Here is a 25,006-nt window from a genome sequence, read left to right on the forward strand (position 1 = left end):
TAAGAAGAGAATTAACTCACGTGTTTACGTACGTACCAAAGCCTTGTTAAGGTCGGCTAAGTTTGTCGCTGGATTATCTTGAATTTGGAATGTTCACGAAAGTTTCTTATCAAAATTTTAGACAGAGCTCAGCTGGGTGGCTTTCTAGAAAATTTATCCACTGATCTTCGTCCTGGAACGAAAGAAATGAAAAATAATTAATGAAAATCATTCTCCTTTAATAAATATTGATGATTTAAACTATACTTTTTACTTTTGAAAAAATTATTCTTTACACAAAGAAAATGAACTTTATTCATTGAAATATTTCATTATCTATATATATGTATGTATGACCTATTGAAAGAGATTCTATTGTTCTAATTACCCTTGGATTTATGTAACATATTAGACACATCAAGTTACTTTGACTCGAAAGCTATTTATTACAACGTCGAATACAATATAAGCTTAAAGATCATCTGTCCAAATGATAGATTTATTCAGACTACAATTAAAAATGTTTATTTTTATTTTTTAAATGGTATCTATGAGCTATTAAGTAAGAGAGGAAGTTATCAAACAGGACAAAAGAGTCAACTATTTTTTTGCATTAAAATCAAATGATAGGTAGAATTGATTAAAGTGTTGTTTTCACAGCAGAGTATTGAAACCTGAGAGAAATAAAATTGTATGATTGTTTACTGAAATTGTTGATTTATTATTATGTAAGAAAATGACCACCTTGAAAGGTATTCTCAGAACGAAGACAAACATTAGATAGATAGGTAAATGCATACTACTAGTAGCGATTGAGCAAAGAAAAGTCTAGAATTATGGTACAGGTCAAGGTATATTTTGTGCAGGTAGTGCAACCGAACATCAAGGCAAAATAGACGTATGATAATGGGCAAGTGTCGCATGCCAGTGTTGGTACTTTGCTGTAAGAGTGTCCATTACAGTTATCGCACACTCATACAGCACATTCTAGGGTGCCCATCTCTCGTTCTCTCGTGGTGCAAAATGCTGTACACAGCAATGATATTGTATGCTTTGGCCTTCTTTAAAATGCGCCCCTATACGTATATAATTCAAGTTCCACCTTCCAGTTTTCTCGACACTTTTGCTATCTTGTAACGGAATATAACGAGTGTGTTTTGCCCACACAGAGAATAAAGTCTTAGTTGAATATTTTAGATAAATATGGCTGAACTTTCTAACTGGTCTCGTATTAAAAAGATAATTATTTATTAATAATTAAAAAGTATTCTTTAATATAACGTCAAATAAACTACATTTTTTTTTGTGTTAAACAAACGCGAAATGAACTTTTTTAATAATTGTAAAAAAAAATTGTTTTATTGAAATATTTTCTCTTTTCTTCATGCCATATAATTCACAATGCAATATTTTTTTGAATCAATAAAACCTAGATTTTTTTTTGTCAGCCATGAATGTAATTTATTAATAAAAAAAAATGATTCTTGTGTCTTATCTCTAAGCCACAAATAAAAAACATTTAACAGAAAAATAATCCAAGCATGTCAATTTTAAAAAATAAATTGATTTTACATAAAAACCTAAGTTTAATTTTTTGCTTGCTTTTATCAACAATGAAAATAGCAAATATTATTAAACACAGTTCAAGTCTAGAATGAGAATAAAATAGATTATTCCACTGTCTGGGTCAGTGAATAAATAAAATAAATACAAAGCAAAACAATATCTTCTTATCATTATTTCTCTTTGATAGGTTAATTAAGATGGATATTGACTAAAACACTTTTACTGTTGCAAATAAGTTGGAGGTTATTCAACTGCTATTAATTGTGATTTATATACAATGTTTGGATTATAAAATGATTAAATGAAAAAAAGTGAAATAGAAACAAATATAAGTAACAAAATTTCTATGGTAGATGGATTTCCAATAGTAATATTGGAATAACTGAATTGGAAGGGATACTTTTGTGAGCTCTTAGAATGGTTGGAAAAATGAGATGGGTATCATAAAAGCGATTCAATTCCTTGCCCAAAGAGAGATGACAGTTATTCACTCAGTCTGTTCATTTATATGGATTTAACCATTCATATTGAATTTAAATATCATTGATTTTGATTAACTACCTCAATTCTGATTGTTTTAATATTTAACAACTGTTTCTATTTATTTATCAGTATTGGAAACCTAACTTTGCTACATTATCATCAACTTGCTCGTATCTACAACTTCATTCATACAGTTATTTATTTCACTAATAATAAAAAATCGAGAGATGATTAGAAACACTGGATTTGATTGACACATAATATCTATAGGCTTTTAAATATATATTTTTTATATGTAAATTCTGTAAGTATCAATTTAAATTGTAACTATCCAATAATAATGACACCTGTTTTATGTAGGACTGTCTGATACTAAGGACTCAAATTAGTACTAATTAAATAGATTTTTAAGCAATTGATCTTATTTTATTTTATTGTATTTTAATCTTGAAATTAAATCAGACTATCAATAAATTAAAAAAAAATGTGTACAGTAGTAATGTATGATGTACAGAGATTTAGTTGAAAAGTAAAATGTTAAATGATAAAATAGTTTTTTGTTTGTAGAAAGTATTGAAAGTTTTTTTGTTTTAAAACTGAAAATAGAAACTGGTGAAAAATATTTTTTATCAAAACTATGTACAAATGAATATTTAAAACAACTAATGAGTGAGAAATATATTTTTTTTTGTTTATTGTAAAGACATGATTTATTTTTTTTTTATCTATTGAAATAATCCCTCTACTGGCTTTTGTATTCTGATTAATAAAATTTTCTGTAAAATCTAAAAGAATAAATGAAAAAAATGTATTCATTTTTTGTAGTCTATCCATGGATTATTCATCCAATTTTTTATATCAAATAATTGATAAAAAAATTCTAAAAAATAGTGATGGAAGTAAACTGTACTTAATTTTAATTTAATCAAAACCTAAATTTTAAAAATATATTACAAAAATTATTTGATGTATCTAACAAGTGTTGCTTTAGTAGTAAATAAAGCAAGGACTTACAGAGTGCACGCTATTCATGTTAAATTCTAAAAAAAAATTAATATATAAGCATGCAAACATTGTCTTACATGACAAATAAAAATTTAAAAATAGTTATTTCATTAAAAATAATGAATCGCATTAACGATTTGACCTTCTTATTCATTAAATACAAAATTAAGATAAAAAAATATTAATAAACTTTCATTCTTCAAATGATTTTTTTTTTTAAATAAACATCTTATTTCTGTTAAATTAAAAAATTTAGAATAATTTTTCCAGGTAATTCTTGATTTTACTTTAGCAGCTGAACTGTTAAACACTCGAGAATTAAAAGCAATTAACTAACGGCCAAATTCTTTTTCATATATATTTATAATCAGAGTTGAATGAAAGTTACAGTAAACGTTAAAAACTTTTTTCAAAGTCTATGAGAATTTTTTTAAATTTAAAATATTGGTTCTAATGGCCTCAACAGCTGGTTAAATATTACAGATTTGTAAATAATTTAAATATATAGGTCAAATTACTCGTGCTAAATTTTAATGGATTTTTAAAGTTCAATTAAATTTGTATGAAATATTCAAACAGATTTAATAAAGACTAAAATAATTTTTTTTCATTTACATATTTGTTCAATTTCTTTCATAAAACTAAACTTTTTTAATGATATAAAATAAGATTTAGTTACAATTGATTTCAACATGAATTAATGAAAATATTTTCTAAATGATAGAAATGAATCTTTAGAAGGAAATATATAACTTGATAAAATTACCTAAGAATGAAAGTTTTACCAACAAAAACAAAGTAACCACCGAAAAGAAAATAACCAGATGCCTGTTTTTATAAAACTTCATTTTCGTAATTACATAAAAGTGTATTTGTTATGTTTTGTTTTAATATCTCTCATTGCGTCATCATTTTTTTCGTTTGTTTTAATGATAACATTGAAGTACATACAATAAATTACATCAAAATCAAATAAAGATAGTAATAGAAATTATTTTATGTCAAGATGTTGTGCTCTCTTGTTTCGTCAACATTTTATTTTAAGATGCAATACGACCAGAATCACTGCCAGAATCTTTAACATTTCTTGTACGTCTCTGATGTTACAATATAATTGTACTCTAGTTCATATAAATAAGAACAATAGTGATACGTGAGAATCAAAATAAAAGTAACTACTACTTTGGGATATAGATGTTATAACAATGTCTACTTCATCTAGAGTCATTCACATTATGTTAAAAAAATTAAGTTAAATAATTGTACCAATTATATTATTGTGGCATAATTTTAATTAATTCATTATCAACAACTCTTTGAGAACAAATGAAAAAAAAAACTCTGAACTTTTAAGTTGATTAATCAATGATAATAACTGAATTAAAGTAGTATTTGAAATAAAATAAATAAAGATTCGTTATGTGCCAATAAAATATTTTATCTGATTGGCACATAGTGAGGCAGGAATGAAAATAGAATCAAAAGTTAGATTTAAAAGTAAGAGAAGTGAAAGTGAGTTTAGAAGAAGTTGAGATTTGTCATTAGAGTAACTTACTCCATCATCAGCAAGTTGGAGAGTGATCTACTGACTCGTTTATGTGTCCTCTTGGCCACAGTAAAGAAAAGTAAGCATCTCGAATTGCCTACTTCCTTTCTCAAACTCTCTAATTTCTACAATAAGTATTATAATGACAAAGATTCGTGAGAGAATAGATAAAATTTCCTTATAAAAAAATCAATAAACAATAGCTATCATAGCTAAGTGTTGAAAGAATGAGAAACTAAGTTAAGATGTAGAATTACATGTAGGTGGTTTTTCAAAATCACAACTGATTGCAGTTGCTGCATTTAATATCTTTTTTGTGATGCTAAAATTTTTTTGTAGTACAAAGTGAAATCAAATATTTCACAGGAATCTCTACTCATAAGAGTGAGCATATTTTACTGAGTAATGAGGATGTTTGATGTATAAAGAGAAATGATGGAAACCTACGAAGAGAATAAAAAGACCCTGCTGGAGGTCAACGTTTATTTCTTCTATTTATAAACATACCATTTCTATTTACGGAACTGCAGGACTACGGCCAACAAGTTGACACTGCGAATTTAAATCCACACTTTATTCTTTAGCAATTTTATCTATTTTTAATTTAATCACCGGCATACGATATATTTATACTTTTCATTTAATTGGATAAATAGGTTACATTAAAAAAATTTTAATGACTTATTTGATTTATCTAAACAATTTTTTTTCACCCATCATGAATAAAAAAAAATAATCCAGTTTTTATTTAATGAAGTACATACTTCAGTAATTATAAATATAACTTTTACTTATTGTAAATAAAAATTTATTTTCTGTCAGTAAATTCAACGTTTATTTTTTGTTCTTAATTAGTTTAAAATTATTGGTGCATTCATTATTATAGTGTATTTGAATATTTTCATCATAATTAAAATAATAAATTAAATTACAATGAATAAACGATTTCATCTATAACCTTTTCTCAAAGCTTAAAGAGTCAGTAATTAATTAATTAATGATAATCAATATATTTATATTCAAAAAAGTTTTTTCATTTGTACATTTTTTGTCATATATTTTTTTCATAAATTATTGCCAATTTTAAATAAATATTTTTACAAGTAAACAATTGGTTCTATATTTTTAATGATAAAATAAGGAATTTCTGATGATTATAGCAGTTTTATTTTAAAATGATAAATTTTGAATAAAATGTCAAATTATGCTGAGATACATCAAAATCCTAACATACGTTATGTCATCAAGTTATTATGGATCTGTGCTAATTTCGTAGATTAAATATTTACATCAGTGGTGATGGCCATATCATCATCATCATTATAATTGAGGATAGCATGAGGAATAGTAATACATAAACTAAGTTTTAGAGGATTTAGAAATATAGGACATCAATACATAAAGAAAATTTGGCAGACTATTTTTATTTCTTTAAAAATGCATTTTAAAGAGATCATTTAGAGACATTTTTTAACCAAATTGTTGGAATAAAAAAATCTATTTTTAAATTAAATTCCAATAACTTTTAATAAAATGATCATACACCAACGAGCTTAAATATACAATCAAACTAAAAGGGGTTTTCTCAAATTTTCATTAAAAATAACTTTATTCATTTTTTAAAAATAGAATATTATTCTTCTTCAAAGATAATATTTATAGCAGGACACTCAAAGTATATTTTCATAATATTCATAAAAAATTACTGCCCACTACCTGAATTGATTCTTATGAAATTATTTATTATGACTGAAAGGTAATTCCTTTTTATTTTTACTCAAAAATCATTTAAATTAGAAAAATCATTTCACGCACGAATAGTCATTGATGGTCATCATTTTATAATGCTTCCGCAGTTGAAGTTTTTGTAATAATAATTTTTTTATCATCACCACCATTACTACTTTCACTACAACCAACTATTGTGGGATTAAATGAAGAATAAAATGTATGGAGTATTCCAGACATCCTATTAACATTTTTGGAGTTAACAATTGAAATTAGTGCACCTGTTCGTTATAATGATGGATCAATTTCTAACACTAGTGCATTCATTTCATGAACATAATTAAAAAAATTTATTCTCATTCAGAAAGCTTTTTCTAGTGTTTAATATTTAATTTTTATTATTTTTTAATAACAAGTATAAATATTATAATAACAATTTTTTTTTATATAATATTATTTTAGTATAATTAAAATATACATAAAATTTTACTAAAAAGTAAAATCAATTATAACAATGGCACATTCAATGCTTGTATTTTAGAGGATATTTTTTGGTAGTTTTTAAACGATAGATCAGAATAAATTCATAGAAAGTAATGTAGGTTAATTTGAAAAAAGTTTTTTAATGAATTTATTGACATCTTTATGAAGAGTCTTTAACTTGATAACATTTTTATCTTCTGTATTAGTTGCTACAATTATTTTATATATCATTGAACTTTTCGATTTTCTCACTACTTTTCCTCTCACCCTTTCTCTCACTCATCCTACCGTTGCTATTGAACCTTATGGAGATACATAAAATTTAAAATTATTTCAAAAGTTAACAGAAATAATTATGATTCTAATTATTTAGAATTTCTAAATAAAAGGGAAACCAGCTAATGAATGGTTCAGAAATTTTTATTGTTTCCTAATTTTATTCATTAAAAAAATAACGTGAAAACTTTTATAGAATAATTCATATCTTTTCAGACACCTCAACTTCTTAAACGATTTTTTTCTTCTTTTCAATCACTACTGATTTCTTTTTATGCATTTTCCTTTCTCTTTTTTGCGGGTTCTGTCACTGCCTCGCTCCTCTCAACAAAATCATAGATTCCGTTACGTCAAGAATAATATCTTATCGTAAAATAAGCGAAAACTTGGCGGGAGACACGGACGATCGCACCCAAATCAATTTACAAACTTTCCCAGAGGTCCTTGACCCTATTTTTAACTCACTTTACTTTCAAGATTTTATTATTTTCTTCTGCCTTGAATATTTGATCTATGATTTATTTGGATTATCGAGTTGACTTAATCTCTTCAACCATCCTAACAATGTTAACTATAAGATGAAATACTTGACTTTCAAATTTAGCAATCGCAGAGTATTGAAATGTAATAATGCTTTTGTTTTATATGTTTTTTTGTTAATATTACAAAAATACTGTGTACATAGACAGATACTCAAGTTTCATTTCCCTATAGAAACTTGTCTTTCAGTAGTATATCTCAAAATATATCTATATATCAAAACGTACGAGCAATCCGATTCGACGACGAGTATGTTATACTTATAAAACTCAGCGAGGAACGTGATCACGAAAAAAAAAAGAAAAAAAACTACTTTCAAACTTCTTTTAGAAGTTTTTTTACTGGATTTTGTGGTTGAAGAAAAATAATTTATAACAAAAATTCTTTTGAAATGATTGCTTTATCGAAATTATTAAAAAAAAAATATATTGTTACTGATACTTTTTGCATTATAGACTTTTATAAACAATTATATTACTTCCTAGATATTTATTATTTATCTCCTTTATTATAACAGTTTTATGTCACTTCCGTTCAAGTCAATAATAACACGAGAACGAGTTTTTTTTTTTTTTTAAATTAATATAACATTCTGTCCGCGTTATGATCAGTATCGGCATTGCATAACATCAAAATGTTTTATTGTTTAGAAAAATAAATGAAAAATTATTACACGAAAAGAAATAACAAGCTAATTTTCTTATATATTATTTTTATATGCCAAGGAATTGTAAAAAAAGTAGCTAAAAAAAAAATCTTCTAATTAATATTTGCAATTAAGAATGAAAACATGGATTTATATCATATTATAAAATGATAACATAAAAAATATTTAAAAATAAAAAGAATAATCTGACATGTAAATTATGACCACAAATTTTACACGACAAATATAATTTATAAGCTTAAACCAAAATAAAGAAAAATAATTTAAAAACCGGTTGTAACATGCATCTACCAAATGACTATCATTTTATTACGACTATAAATGAAGCTAAAATAAAGTCAGAATAACTCGAGTGATGATTGAGTGTACGAGAGATTACGTGTGTATTTGTGGGATCTTTTATGTCTTTTCATCGGATTTGATACAATCTTCAATAATTAAAGATTTAAATTTGAGATTTATTACAATTTTGCTGTACGATTATTGTATTACTGTACAAGACGTACTATTGTGACTATTTCATTATTTTATGATTGTAATAATGCTTGCTTGATAGATTCTCCAGGATTTCAATTCACGTAATATAATACAAAGATTACGGATGCAATATTTGTGAGAAAACCCGTCTTTATAGAGATGAAATTTTATTGATTGTATTTTTCAGGTAGTATTATTGGGAATTTATTTATTCATTAATATAAAAATTCAACAGCCTGATTGCAATAAAGAGAAAGAAAAAAAAAGAATGAAGATAAAATTTAATTACCTGAAATTTATTTAATCTAAAAAAAGATATAACAATAAAATTTAATTACATTTATATTTCACTTTAATAAAACAATAGTAGAGATGAAAAGTAATTTGATTTTTCCAATCTTATAAGTAAATGTGTGTATGTGTGTTTTTTTAAAAAAAAATGTGACAGCTAAATCTTTATTGAAAGAGGTAATAAAAAAAAAGGGAAATAAAAAATATCATAAGAAATCGTTTCTCTTAAAGATATCAAATGATTTTTTTTTTCAATTTTATTGTTACTTTTTACCGAGTTTTTTATATATATATTTCTTTTTGATACTAAGAGTCATCTCTTTTAGTCTAATTTTTTTTATCATTTCCCTCTTCACATTCACTGTTTCATTTGCGGAGAAAAGAAGCTTATGAAACGTAAGATCCCTTGTCACGACTGTGGCAGAGCCTCTGCCAGGTAAAGTTCGATATCATTTTTTTTAGTGTGATTATAACCGGTTTTTAACACCGGCAAATTTTGTTTTTTTTTTGTACATTTTATGAGGATTAATATTCTCATAAATAACCACACCATTTTTTGTTCATTTTTCTAATCATGAGGTTGGACTGATGATAATAAAGTGAGCGACTGGGATTTTAATCATTTACAAAAATTAAAATTTCATTTTTAACACAACCTCTTTTTTCATAGATATTTTTCTATAAGCACTGGGAAGTCTTTCATCAAAAGATAAGTCCTTTTATGATGTCCCTGATTTCTGAAACTCAGACGTTAAACATCTACAAATTTATTCAACTTTCCCTCTCTATAATATCACTTCACCCTACAAGCACAAATTCAACTACTTTTTGAGACCTTTTATTTATATTTACATTTATATTTGATCCATCCTTAAATAAGACTCATTTTTTCATTACAAATACTCTAACTAGAAATTTTCTTCTTTCTTACTCAAAAAAAATGACTGTAAATTGTTATTAACATTATAATAATGATAATAATAAGAATTTTCTTGAGAATAAAAAAAAATGGCGTTTTAAATTAAATAAAAGTATTGTAGAATTTTATATGAGAATAAAATTTCAGTTTTTTAGTTTCGATAAATACACAGACTTATATGCAAAGTTTGACTTTTGGATTGTACTGAAATTTGTCTGTACTGTCTAGTTTGCACAGACAAAATTCTATAGAAATTGATGGAAGTCTGTATCGTGTGGACCTACCATTAGGTACGTATTGAGAAGATCTTCTCCTACATCAGTAAAATTGGACAAAATCCATGAATCACAACCTTGGTACCTTTCTTGTCAGTAGGTCTAGACTTCTAAACCCCTTTCCATACCAATTATTGATAAATATTTAATCAATTACACTGCAAATCCGAGTATTTAGAAATTAAACACTTAAATTTTGGTGCATGAAATTCATCCACTTTCGTGAGAGTAAAAATTAAAAGCTATATTCATCCATTGTTCAATTTTATTGCAAGAAATTGATCGAAGAATTTTTTTTTTCATTTTACAAAAAGATTTTATTTAGAAAAAAGGTATTTTTCACCTTTTTATCGCTTATGCAGGAAAAACTATGAGAGATAGTGCAATAAAAATGCATAGGATCTCTTTTATAGAGCACAAAATTGAACTACACTGCAATATTATCAAAATGTAGTACCTAAAATTTAACTTTTGTTGAAATGAAATTTTCCGTATTTACAGTATGAAAGGGCGTTTTACAGTTCATTGGCCGTATGCTTTGACGGATTTATTATGTATAAAAAATAGAAATTGTCAAGTGATTTTAAAGTAACAGCTTGTAATAACTGGTTTATACTTTATGGAGATTCACAGATTAAATGGATTTATTAACCGTAGAATACCGCCGACAGTAAAGACATTTTTATTGTGCGACCGTGCGTGCGTGATTGAAAATTATGCACACTTATGCTTAGACACGTGCTATACTACGGGATAAGATTATGTAATACGTAATAGCTGTTCTAACGACGGAAAGCAGGACAGAAAAATCTCAACAAATATTAAGAGACAGGTAAATTATATGTGTAGTTGGATAAAAGCTTAAATTTTCTGCTCCAATTCTGTCTTCTTTTTCTCTTTTATGTATACTTTATAGTTCTTTTTTTTTAAATTATTTTATGTTGTGTTCTTTTAATTTTTATCAAAGGAAAATCAGCAGAAAATTCATAAACTAACTTTTATGTGGATTTTAAATTTAGTATAAGAAAATAAAAAAATTTAGAAAGAAATAAACTACTTATTTTCTCGATGATTAATTACTCTGTTGACGTTGAAATCGTACCATAAATGAACGAAGAATATTTTCTTTGGGACTTTGCCAAAAAAATTGATATAATTAACATTTATCGTGGGGGTAATTATTATTTTTTCCAAAACTAAACTCATACTCATGACAATAATTTAAAAAATATTCACTGAATTAAGAATATAATTTATTTATAAAATAACGTTTGTTATTTTTTAAAACTTAACTTACAAGAAAATCGAGTACTTTGAAAAAAATATTAAATAGCTCACGATAAAATTTTATTAAAAAATCAATTAATGATGAGAAATTAATTAAATCTGTTATGCTTGGCTTTTTATTTAATATTTAAATATTTCAGTTTACTTTTCACCATTTTATATTAATTTGTAATTAATACGTTTAATACTATAACTTGCGAATATGAAAATTATGTAAACGGAAGAAAATTTCCTGATGAGTCAAATGTACACAAGATTAGTGGTCAGAGATGCAAAGATTCACGATAAATTAATATCCGGTAGAAGTTTGCTCTTTATCTCGAATCAATCATAAAGCAATGGAATTTTACTAGAAATAATACTTGATATTGAAGAGAATAATATTTTAATTATTATAGATGAATGAAAATTTAATAAAAATCGTTATCAAATAATAAATATCTAGATTAATTTAAATATTTTAAAATTCAATAAGATTTTCATTTAAAAATAAATATTTCATCTTTATAATTAATTCAAAAGGAACGTTTAAATTATTGGATTGAAATTTTTCTAAATCATTATTTCATAAATTGGCTATTAATAAAAATAGCTTTCCTCAATTACAAGTAATGAAAAATAATTGCGAAGAAGCTATTAAAAATTTATGATAAAAACATCGAATAAGTATGACTATTTCCAGTTGATCTCACTGAGGTCGGAGATGAAATTAGCGGAAGCAAGGAGGAACTTATTTAATTTTTTTCCATCATATTTCTTGCCCACTAGAGTTCTTAAGCGGATTCCTGCAAAGGTCTCTTTAATGTCGTTTGAATTTAAAAAAGATCAACATTCACTTTTGCGTTTATAAGATTGCTCTAACGAGCTCTCAACTTTACATTTTGACATGCACATATACTTATATACTTCTTCTTTTATTATTAATATTTTATTTCTTCTTCTTTTTTTTTCTTTTTATTGGATAATTATTTACCAATTAATATAATTATTGATGATCAATAAAATTTATCAAGCCACTTACCCTGAACCGTTGTCGGACAGTGGAGATCCAAGATAGCCAAGCTTTCTTCTCCATGACTGATTAAATCTCTCACATAGCTTTTAATAATTCGTTAATTGTTATATGCTTGTTAGCAAACTGTTAATTGAAGTGTATTAATATCGAAAATATTTCATCTCGTGCAGTTAGTCTATTTCTGAAACAAATATTAAATAAAATAACACTTTAGTATATTTTTGCAGTCATATTGTTATTAATTTCATTTAGATTTATTTTAAAATCATATTTTTAGTGTTGTTTTCCATTTATTCCTATTTTTTTTTTTCTATACATTCTTTCGTCTATGTCACATATAAATAATCATACAATAAATTTCAATCTTATTGATAGTACTATGAATAATAATTCTATAGAATAAAATGAATTAAAATTTATAAAAATAGCTTTTGAATAATATTTTTTTTTTACACTGAAATAAAAAAAATATTTTTATTATTCATAAGGTTATATTTTATTTGTTTGTTAGTTTGACTAACATGTGGTTTTTATTAAAGTTTTAATTTTTAATTGAATTATTTTGTTATAAAAAAAATAGTAAAACAAGATGGTGTTATATTGTTCTTTGTGAAATGGAATTGGGATTTCGAAAATCAAAAGTTATTAAAAGTTGAAGAAAAAACGTTTAAAAGTGTCGTTTAGTGAAAAAGCTTTTTCATGGTTCGATTGAGTATCAAATGAAACAATTCATCTCCTTGAGTACTGATATATCTTTTCTTTTGTTTTGATACTAGGTATACCTAGTATATTGCTAGATTGAGAACCAGTAACCAATAGATGTGATTTCGTTTGTTTGCCTATTTTTTTTTTTATTTCTTTAAAATTACTTTGGTAAAAAGAAGTTTTGTTTTATTAAAACTGTCTAGAAATGATCTATAAAAAAAGTAAAAAAATTTTAAAGAAATCTTTTGAAGATGATGATTATTATTATTAAACTTGCTTGAAATAATTGCTTTATTAAAATATATTTTCTTAATTCTATAGTTAAAGAACAGTTAATATAAAAGACTAAAATTTGAGTTAAATTCAAAAAATAATTCTACAAATTTTCAATTAATTTTTGCTAATAAAGAAAAATGTTAATGCACTGAAAGCTCAAATATTTTCCTTTGCTTACCTAAGCTTCAGTGAAAGTCAATAAACTCCAAAAAACACCATACAAAAATAACCGCAAATTTCCTAAAGAAAATTCATCAGATAAGAATCATAATTATTTCCCAATTTCTCTAAACTTCAATTCCCGTTTACGTAAACATGTAGATAGTGAACTCGGGAGAATGTTGGGAATCTGAAGAAGAAGTGATCGAGTAAAGAGTTTGCTTGGGGTAAACATCGAAGGATCTTTAGCTCGTATATATATATATATATATATATATATAGTGGAGAATAGAAGAAGAGTGAGCGACGAAAAGTGCAGAAGTGTAACGACGAGGGATGAAACTGATGGTGAAACGAGACGAGAACTTCCCAGACGGTCAACGACAGTCGCGACGACGTTTTATATCGTCAGCAATTCGAGGTTGGTGCGTATATCTAGTAGCAAACATTTATCTCAAGGTCCTCTGTATTTTTATTTACAGCTTTCAAAAAATATGCAAAACATACTGAAATACGAATCTTACGTAACATTATCAGCTATTTTATATTATGTAGTAAAAGTTTTATTCAAATATTATACAAAACACAGCAAAAATGTTGCGAAATTATTATTATCGAAAGAAAAAAAACATCATCGATTCAATAATCATTGCACCAAAGGTTTCATGAATTAAAAATTTGCTAATTCAAGTGTCATACTGAAAGAAAAAAATTAACTGTGAATAAGTAATATTTTTTTTGATTAATAAAATTCAAATTTTGAATAATGATAATGAATTATTTTTTTAGTATTTCAATAGATTCAGTTCTGATGGTTCCTTAAAATAATTCATTGAAAAAATACTTTTAGTCCAATTAATATAGGAGGCTTTGCTCTATTTATAAGCACATTTTTTGTTCAATGGGCAATTTTTAATTTTCCAACATCAAAATATTCGCAATAACCTAAAGAACAAATGTGCCAAAAAGCGAAAGTGCGCCAATTTTTTATTTTATGATTTTTTTGCATTTTAGTGTTCATTCATTAGCATTTTTATACACATAAAAATTAAAAAACATACTTCTATGTAATAAATATATAAAAATTTAGCCAAGGCTAATTTGTATTGTGCTTAATTATTTTGAATGAAATTATCTGAGTATTGTTTCATTGTATTTATTATTTCTTTTAAAACCATGGTCCATCTCAGAAAGTAAGAATTAATTAACTCATCATAATCTCGAATCAAATATCAAAATACATTTCGTTAAATTTAATAAAATATTTTATTACGAATATTTCATATTTTTTTTATTGATTAAATTAATATTCATTTGTACAGCAAAAATTATTTTCTCAGTGCAGGATCGATTGCGCTCAAATTATTCCAACCGCAAATATTCCATTAATATGAATAAATAATATAATTAATTCCATCTATTAATATTTCTATTCATTCTTATTAATTCATTTTTCATAAAATAAAATCGATGCAATGGAATTCATGATGTCTGATGTAATTTCTGATTATGAGCATCAGAGTAATTGGAATATATACGATATGATAATTTGAAATACTTCATGCCAAATTACGAGTAATACGATGCCCATGAATTATTCCAACTCTCCATGGTTCCTACTCTGTTTCTATTTTTAAAGCATGTCCCTGTCGCTAACAAACGGCCACTTGTCAAGTTGCTGATGCAACTCACCGCAGCTGTACCTCGTTGGCAGAATCTTCCTACACATTCTGCTTGACACTATGCTAAATCTACCGTCAAGAATATTTAACAAAATCAACGTATTTTTGATCAACAAGTTCTCATCGTATCTATCGTTCGATTTCATCACAAAACATTAATTTAAACATACTTGAGAATAAAAGTTTAATTTATTTTCAAGTACATTCAACAAATTGGATTATTTGAATTTCCTTCAGTAAATTGCTAATGAAAATTCTTTATCGCTACTGAAAATTAATGAACCATGAACAAGAATTTATTTTATTTATTATCGATAATCATTTACTTTTTATTGGAGTGATAAATACTATTAATATATCAAAACTCATCATTTCACAAATTATTCATACATTTTTAATCCCAATATCTGTCATTTTTATTTGAAAGACATTTCGATTGTATTTGTTTTTATTTTTTATATAAAATTATTGCGTTGTAACAATGATTATTGTTTGATAAGTTACACAAATAAAAAAAAAAATATAAATAAATAATTTTATTTTATTTTCTGTGACATCTATGTACTTTTTTATGATGACTTAAAACAATAAACACGATTTTTTATTTGAACAAACATCTAGATAAGATTCATGAATTGAAATATTAGATAAATTTACATTTGTTATCAAAACAAATAATCGTTAGATATATATCATAAAGCGTCATGTTTGATGGAATTTTAATTCCATTAAAGCTTTTGGAATGAAATTTTTTTAAAAAGCTTCTTGACACTAAGCTGATTAATTTCAAACTATTTTTAACAGATCTCTCTATTGTTCAAAGAGTATATCAAAATTAAGTGATAAGAATACTATTTTATTCAAATGCAATGCAATAAATCTACATTTGATACGAATGAAAAGTTAAAAATTTTATGTAAGAAAACAATATTTTTGTACTTAATTTCTTTTTCTATGGTAATTGTTTTATTGTATTTTTATTTTACCTGTATTTCAGCAATAATTTCATGGCAATCATTGTATAATTTCACGCTGACCGAGTTGATTTATGGCTCATACATGTCGGATACAACATTTCATTTCAATTTGTTTGACGATTAAAATAGAGCTATATATTGACGCTCGTCAAAATTTAATTTCATTACTATACTATCGAGCAGATTTTATAAATTATAACTCCATTCACTTGGATTTAAAAATTTTCATATTGAACTGTATTTTACTTAGTTGTTGACACTTGGTAAGAAACTTTTCGATATAAATATCCTGACGAGTTATTATGATTGATGTTTATCTCCAGATAAGTGGACTTTTGATAAAAGACAAATTTTATCTCAAATACTTATTCACTTTGTACTGAAATTTAAAATTTTTTTCTCTTTATCACAACAGTAAGGAGAGCTTACTCTTGCTACTTCAAGTGCTTTCCAGATAGATCCATGCCTACTGTTAAAATGAGTGAAAATGCTGAGCCTATGTCAAATCCTTTCATGAGTGATTCTCTCTTTCTCTTTTTTTACTTTAAAAAAGTGTTGGATTTTCAAAATACCTAAGACTATTTTTATGTAAACTTCTTATAAACTTAGGTAGTCCCAAACCTCCACATCTCTAGTAGGAACAAAGATCAGGTCTTCCTTGTTAGCATTGGATCAATGTATTCAACCTAGGACCAATGTTGGCTCAAGAATAAATCAATCTTTGTTCCTACTACAGGGATACTTTCCCTTAATATTTTTTAACACTAAACTCTTCCTGTTTTAGCTTGCATCCTTATTCTCACTCAACAACCAACTTCTTGAGAGGATCTTCCCTTCGAAACAAGATCAGACCCAAGTCCTGATTGACTATCTAATAATTAAAGGCTTTATCGACTAAAACTTAAATTCAACCTTTGTAGAAATGTAGAAAAATTAACAGTTTATTTTAATTATTAATGCACACCTCATTTGAAAATATCAATGCATTCTCAGCTGACAATAAATAAATAACTCAATCTAATAACAATTAAAATACAAAAAAAATTTTCCTAAAGTACTGAATTATTTGTTTATAATTTTCTGATGACTTAAAAATTAGCTAATTACTCCAAAAAATCCCTACATTGATTTATTAATCATTGCATTAAATCTAATAGCCTGTTGAACACAATCACGTTCAACTTTATTGCTAGCATAAATAAGATTCCTCTCGTAAGAATTTATCGACCATTAATGAAAAATTTATTTTAACCTACAATGCATTCAACAATAAAATAATTTTTTATATAACATCGTAGATAAATATATTATTCATTTTATTAGCATGTTTCTTGGTTTATTATTATTCATTATATTAATAAAATAATCATTTGATAGATAAAAGAAAGGACATTTCATTTAAAAATTGATGGTACCATTCTTGTCTTGTGACAAAGTAAATTGAATAGAAACAAATAATGAGCTAAAAATTGTCAGAATATATTGATACATGAATAGTGAATGAAGAATTAATGAAAGGATAAAGAAAATAATGGTGATGTTGGTTGAATTAAGTCCAACTTTCTGTAGTGTTGTTTTTTTTTATGTGACAAACTAAATCGAATAATGAAGAGAATAAAAGAAAATAAGCAAGATGTATAAAAATATTTAAATCATGTTATCGATTTGAATCCATGAATAACAATCGGATTGAGTACACACTTCAAGTATTAACCACACTACTTACTTTTCAGATAAAAAATTGATTTAAAAAAATCTTACAACCTTCTGCAAATGATATTAATCAAAAAAAAAAAGGTAAAATATTTTTTTAAGAATAAAATTCACTCACCGAAACTTGTTTTATCCAAAAAATATCCACATAATAATCCAAATAGAATGTGAATCTTCAATCCTCTTCAATGCTCGAGTGATGTAAAATAGAGTTAACCTAAATTGAAAATATTAAATCACATTTTTATTATGTCACACTGAATTGAATTCAATTTCAATTAATTTTATCATAATAAAATAAAAAATTCCCTATAATATTTCTTGATTTTTCAAAATGTATTGAATTACCAACAAAAAACTATAGACATTAAATATTTCTCTCTTTCTTATGTTTTTCATTTTTATTTACAATTCACCTTTTTTTCACCATTCAACTTAATTATTCCCAGTATGTACGGTCATATGCAAATGCAAAAGTGATGTTTTAACACACGTTCCATTACTTCTTTACTTTTTGTTATGTTCCATTCATTAGAAAAGCATCTGAGTACTAAGCTTAGCTGTAACCAAGTACGTGTTACATAGGAAAATTACATTGATCCCCTCATCGTTTGTTTGAGCACGTGTACAAACGATTTTAAGATTCAGCCAACATTCTTCAACTCTTCGATCATTTTCGAGAAAAATGTACTTTTTTTTTTATTCCTTGATTTTGTTTATTCCGTGACTAGTCAAATTCTCGAGAGTAAATAACCATTTTAGCCACCAATTTCTATGATAATGGAATAAAACTGCGTGTAACTTAATCTTCCAAATACCACCGAGTGCCAGCCAATTGAAATGACGATATAAATAAAATATAAATAATCTCATCTCAACATTATAATACCAATATCCTTTTATTTTTTTAATTAAATCGAAAAGTAACTTACGTGCTCAATACACTAGTATACTGGAATGTGGAATAATAAAATGAATGGAAGAGAAAGAGATAAATAAAAAGAAATTTCCAAAACTCAAAGATAAAAAAAAGAAGAAAGAGAAAAAAAAGGAGTAAAAATTGCTTGAGCTTAATTCAACCAATTTGAATTTCATTTGCCAACTAGCAGAGTATTGGTAACCCCAGAATTTCACTGCATACCGTCAGTAATCACGCGATTTCTACTCACTCTTTATTATCATGCACAGATTGAGAGACCCCAAGAGCACGCGATTTTTTTAACACAAGACTAGTGGAATAACGAAACGAGACAAACTTGTTTCTAATGATGAAGCAAAAAAGCAATACACGAGAGTGCACGTGGTCAGACAGGCGCTGTGATTAGGCGCAGCAATACGACACACCAAGCACGAGAGCTCGTTGCTCACTGCCAGTTTCTTGGTTGCTTCGTAAAACCTCCAACTCTCCCCCTCTATATGTTATCTCCTCCCACCCTTAAAAAAGTTGGGCTGCAGTTGGGGGATGCTTCATTACCTTTGTACTCTACGATGAAATTCTTAGCATTTATTATTGTGATAATGTATATTTCGTTGTCGCTTTTAATCTCCTCTGTCCTCATGTCATTTGAATTAATTACTTCAATCAGTCGCAACTTGCAACTAGAGAGAGAGTTAATTTAATAAGGCGTGGCATTCCTGAAAAAAAAGAAGAAATTATTAAATATCTACAAGCTTATTTTAAAAATAAATAGAACAGAAATCTAAGTTAAATTATTTTTCTGTAAGTAATATAAAAGTTAATTGTAAAAATTAAGAAAGTAATTTTTTAAAACATGTTGAACTACATTTATTTAATTGATGCAATTTTTTTTTTAATTTTATGAAATTATTGAAATTAACAGAAATAGCTTCAAGTAATGAAATAAAATTTATTTTTAATTATTCAATGAGTTATATAAGAAAATATTATAAATTTAAAAATATCAATAAATAGTATTGATAATTTGTAATTGACGATAAAAACTTTTTTAATAGGTAAATTATTTATAATTACACTTTCAAGTAGACATACATAACTTATCATGCCAGTGGAAAAAAAATATAGAAAATTGTTTTGTCCTTTCTGAGAGACGTAAATTTATTTTGAAATTTTTCAAAAGAGCTTTCTGAGCCACTTGATTTTTATCATATAAATGTGCTCAGCAAATATTAAGTTAAGGTCCAAATCTAGTGGAATTTGAAACGGTTCGACGAAATTTCATTGTTTGCTAAAGTACGTCTGCATACCAAACAGTTTGTCCTTGCTCTCGTGGCCACGCACGTACCTCCATGGTTACAATTACTTTTGACAAACAATTTTTTTTCACCACATTTATATTCTCCTCTTTCTTTATCAATTTAATTAAAACTAATTCTCGAGCATGCCTACACTGATAAAAACCTGTCACTCCTGAATGAAAAGCACTCTATTTACAGTAGAAAAATGTCAACATATAAAATAAAAAACTTAAGAGTCAAAGCACAATTGAAAAAAAATTAAAAAAAATTTTTTTATTGATTTGTATTTACACAAAAAAAAATCTATTTATTACAAAAAAATTTGGTTACCTAATTTTTAGAACATAGTAAAATTTTTTTTCCTCTCCAGAAATCTTCACAAATGTCAAGTTGACAAAAAAAAATACTTGAATTGCATATGAAAATCCATATAGCTTAGTGAACTAAGGTATATAACTGGTAATTTAAATTTAATGCAGCTTCAACCGCTTTCAATGAGTTTCCTAGTGATTTTTATCGTGAGATTGCAACTTGAAGGGACCAACGTTGAAGCAAAGAAGTACCTAAGTGCCTTTCTGGCGTGATGTATGTAAAAGAGTTGCGATACCATCGAAAATACATTTTCTTTTCATCTACAAAGTAAAAGTACCATTCATCTGATATCTCTTAGTGTTTCAACAGCTAGAAGAAAAATGTCCAATGATTACTATTAGTTCTAGCAGTTTTTACTACAAGAACAATTTACTATTTTACTTTCGAACGAAACTTTTCACTCAATAACACTAATTACATTTAAGTTAATTCTTCTAAGGAAATTAAAAAACCTATTGTCAATGTTTTTATTTCAAATCATTCCAAAGCAATGAAAGAAATATTGGCATGAATTAAAGGGTCATTTTAGAATCCACATTATTTGTCAGTTGATTCATCAGAGTTACTTCAAAATGACAAAAACTAAAAAATATTCTAGTTGGAATGAGTTTGTACTAACTTTGTATTCTATAGATATATGTATATATTTTCATTTTATCTTGAAAATCTAAATCTTTCAGAACTTTTATAAAATGACATTGTAAAGTTTCCTTCAGCTGAGCTTTTTGAAGCTTTACAAGAAGAAACTTACTGTCAAGTTATTATAAATTAGTTACTTAAAATACTATTATATTTGACATTACTTATAATAATAATAATCAACATCTATTATTTAAGTAGTTATTGAAATTACTCATTACATATTTATGCTAAAAATTAACAATAGACCATTTTTTATGAATGATAAAAATAAAATATGACAACAATATCACATTAAATAGTAATATCCAATATTCACGTGTACAATATCTTATCTCTATTGACAGAAGTGACTTTTCCGAAAAAATAAAATTCTTGTAATGGTTTTATCAGCTCATAAAACAGCAAATATGAGTTATCAATGGTCCTTATCAGTTTAAAAGCAGTAATACTTTATACAAGATTGTAAGTACACTAAGGGTCATTACTCTCCTTGAAATAGAGACTTAAGAAGAGACTGGAAAATGTAGATATCATGTGCACGGAATGCAGTAATTATTCCTCAAGTACTTCTCTAGCAGTACTCAAGATCATTTAATACATATATAATGATTAATTCATTCTCTTTTTCTTTTCTCTTCCTTATTGCCACCAGTTTATGAGTATTAGATTAAAAGTATAATTATATTGTACTCTGTATTAATGAATGATAATTTTATTATAGTTTTTTTTCTCATGTTCTCATTTTATAGTAATTATGTTATTTTTTTCATTGATAAAAACAGCTTCATTTAATTAATAATTGACTATTACACTTGTCTCTTATTAAAGAAAGCTTAATAATTATTATTGTATTAATATTTGACTTCATTTAATGACAAGAATAATTTAAAATTGATAAAAAATTAAAATTTGTGTATTTTGCATTTAAATAGTTTTGATAAAGAAGATTACGGTGAAGTTTATTCTATTTTCGAAAGATAGATGGCACTAGTTACTGGACAAAAAACTTGACATAATTATCAACATTTCAGAGTAGAAATGGCGTTTCATGCAATTGTTCTTTTTTACGTCAAAAATTGTTTTCAATGAACAATCTAATATAAACTAGTTTCACAGAAAAATGTTAAATATTATTAAATATTGAGAATAAGTTTTAAAAAAGTTTTAATCTTAAAAAAATGGAAAAAACTGTCATATATTTATAATTAAGTTTGAAAAAGAAATTTATTAAATTTATTTATAATTTTCAAGTATTTGAACTTTCTAATGGAGCTTTTTTATTATTGTGTGCTCTTGTGAATCATTAATAACCACATTGGTGTATAATTAAATTTTATCTTAATACATCCACGATGATAATCAAATATTTATCAACACCTGATTTACGCAATAACTTTTCGTTACTAAACATCAATAGTAGATCTATTTAAGGTTACTACTCGATTCAATATTCAAATAACGGAAAATTGTGGATTATAAAATACGAAAATGGGTTCGGAGCAGAGTTCTCAAGGCTCAGGAGCACAGAGATCTCAATCAGGACCGAGGGCAGGACAATTAAGAAGAGGAAAAAGTGTTCCAAGTCGAGAGAGATTACCTGATGATACTCCACGATCATCAAGCCCAGGACCCTAGTATTTGTTCTGACTCTGATCTACCTTACATATCCTACACAGTTAATCAACCAATCGGAGATTCTCCTAAAACCTCTAACAAGCAACACTTGATTCGAGGAAAAAGCGTTGGCAGTTCAGATGTAACCAGAAGAAAATCAAGCTTAGGCCTTAGAAAATCAACCTCAAATAAAGCTCATAATATCGTTATTGTTAAACCAGCTATCTCAGATCCTGATACTGATAAAGATCCTGACTTAGTTAAACTACAACGTATTCCTATGTTTCTACCAATCATGAGAGGAACGTTAAACCTTCCTCCAGGAGTTAGAGATCCTGAAATTTTAGAAAGATTGGATCCTATTGGATTATTTAATTTGTGTGCCAGATATCAACATCATCTCAACGCTAATGCCCAAATGATTGCTGCTGAACAAACAGCACTCTGTGTAAATATTGATGCTGAGGTTAATAAGATAATGGCACAAGCTGTTGAGAGACAAAAAAAATTTGCCAAGTTTGCTGAACATATGAATAAAGTACATGAACTCAGTAAACAGTTAACGAAGTGTCATATGCAATTGAATCAAACACTTGAAAGCCTTGAGACTTTGAATAATATGTTGCCTATCAAAGACCGATTGGAACCTTTTGTATGGACAACTGGATAAATTAAATGCACTTAGCTACAAAAATTTAACACTCACCAGTTTATCCACAACTCTGTCAACTGAGCTCACCTCAACAGCTAAATTATTTTGTATTTATATTGTGTTTGCTGTGCCTATATTGTAAAAAGTATATTCCAATTAATATTGAAAAAAATTATGTTTTGAGTGTCAGAAATATATATTTAATTTTTATTCAATGATCTACGAGCCTTCATTAATTTATATGCTTCAATAACACTAGTTTGTTGGCTTTCCAACATTCTTCTTTCTGCTGACGGTAATTTTTTTCTTTTGACTGTTTTGTCTAAAGGCAGTGATTTAGATTTAGAAGTGTCAGTATTTTTATGCTTGAAAAGTGAATTGAGAAGTAAATTCTTTTGCGCTGGCTGAAAATAAAAATAATTCATTACAGTGATTAATAAAATATATTTTCATCAAATAAATAATATGAATATTTACTTTTATTAACTTGTCTGCTTTAACTGGTTTTACTTTCAAATTCGGAGGCTCATGAACTACTTCTCCAAATTTTATTGTTTCTTTCTTATCTAGTTCATCCACTTTTTCTTCTAATTTTTTCTCTTTTTTCAATTGTAATTTTAGTTTTCTTTTTTCCACCTTCGTTAACTTAGGTTCTTCTAACTTTTTCTTTTTTTTTCTCTTCCCTATATTTTTGTGTTTCATTTTTAACTTTGCTAATTCATCGATTTCATCTTTAGGCCTCTTCTCTAAACCTTCAATTTCTCCGGTTTCTATATTTCTCTTCACTTGTACATCATATTTATTTTCAAACGTAGATTCGCTTAGAAAATTCTGAGTTTCTCTATTTACACGATTCCAAAAGACATACATTGATTCACCGGGTTTTTGATTGAATAGAGGAACAACTTTTTCTGGTTTATAGTTGGGGTCCAATTTCGTTGATTTTTGTGGTCCTAAAGTGATTAATTTATTTGTTCCTTTATTTTTCTTCTTCTTTTTAACTTCTGATATTTTTCCTGTTTTAACTTCATTTTTTAATTTAATGAGTTTTTCTAAACTTTTAGGAATTTCTTGATCATCAATATTTTTTGGAGGTGCATTTATTTTTGTACTTAACCTAAAAAAAATATGATAAACAAATCATTCAATAAAATGTATGTTTTTAATTTAGGAGATGAGAAATTATTTTGAAAAGGATTACGTACTGTGCCCATCGTTCAGCATGTTGTTTTTCACGATCTTTAATACCTCGGTGTTTTTTTCCAGGTATTTTTCGACCCATTTCGGAAACGTCGTAATTCCAAAACACAACTATTCAAAACACACGTGTACAGAGAGGAACACAAGCGCCATCTGACGGAATCGATCGGAAAAAAATCAAATGCTAAAAATTACGTCAAAATATAATTATGATTATTTCTAAAAAATTGGAAAAATGAGACCTAAAATAAGGCTAAAAT

General features: G+C 26.4%; 2 protein-coding genes across 3 annotated transcripts; one reads left to right on the plus strand and one right to left on the minus strand.

The window, feature by feature from the left end:
* LOC118066850 (coiled-coil domain-containing protein 137) lies at nt 1-24,899 on the minus strand. 2 transcript variants are annotated; one of them, XM_035083205.1, is made up of 8 exons: nt 24,752-24,899; nt 24,024-24,663; nt 23,774-23,950; nt 23,601-23,677; nt 19,524-19,684; nt 18,168-18,266; nt 12,544-12,718; nt 1-172 (listed from the first exon to the last, which is right to left on the minus strand). In XM_035083205.1, the coding sequence occupies exons 1-4, from the start codon at nt 24,826-24,828 to the stop codon at nt 23,642-23,644; spliced, it is 930 nt and encodes a 309-aa protein (XP_034939096.1). In that variant the 5' UTR covers nt 24,829-24,899; the 3' UTR covers nt 1-172; nt 12,544-12,718; nt 18,168-18,266; nt 19,524-19,684; nt 23,601-23,641. The 2 variants fall into 2 exon arrangements, with proteins under 2 accessions (XP_034939096.1, XP_034939097.1); XM_035083206.1 differs by lacking the exon at nt 12,544-12,718.
* On the plus strand, nt 22,457-23,764 carry BORCS5 (BLOC-1 related complex subunit 5). The gene is given in 2 exon segments (XM_035083207.1): nt 22,457-22,909; nt 22,911-23,764. Coding segments are annotated over 2 exon segments (795 nt in total). The 5' UTR covers nt 22,457-22,768; the 3' UTR covers nt 23,565-23,764.
* Nucleotides 24,900-25,006: the final 107 nt, after the last annotated feature.

This window comes from Chelonus insularis, unplaced genomic scaffold (genome assembly GCF_013357705.1).
Source record: "Chelonus insularis isolate UGA/USDA-ARS -01 unplaced genomic scaffold, ASM1335770v1 contig_358_pilon, whole genome shotgun sequence".
Classification (NCBI taxonomy): domain Eukaryota; kingdom Metazoa; phylum Arthropoda; class Insecta; order Hymenoptera; family Braconidae; genus Chelonus; species Chelonus insularis.

Bases quoted from the DNA above. Each gene is read 5' to 3' on its own strand.
- LOC118066850 (XM_035083206.1), bottom strand. From the start codon at position 24,828: ATGGGTCGAAAAATACCTGGAAAAAAACACCGAGGTATTAAAGATCGT. The intron at 24,664-24,751 runs GTACGTAATCCT...TATTTTTTTTAG, and splicing joins CATGCTGAACGATGGGCACA to GTTAAGTACAAAAATAAATG. The intron at 23,678-23,773 runs GCTCGTAGATCA...TTTACAATATAG, and splicing joins AAGCATATAAATTAATGAAG to GCACAGCAAACACAATATAA.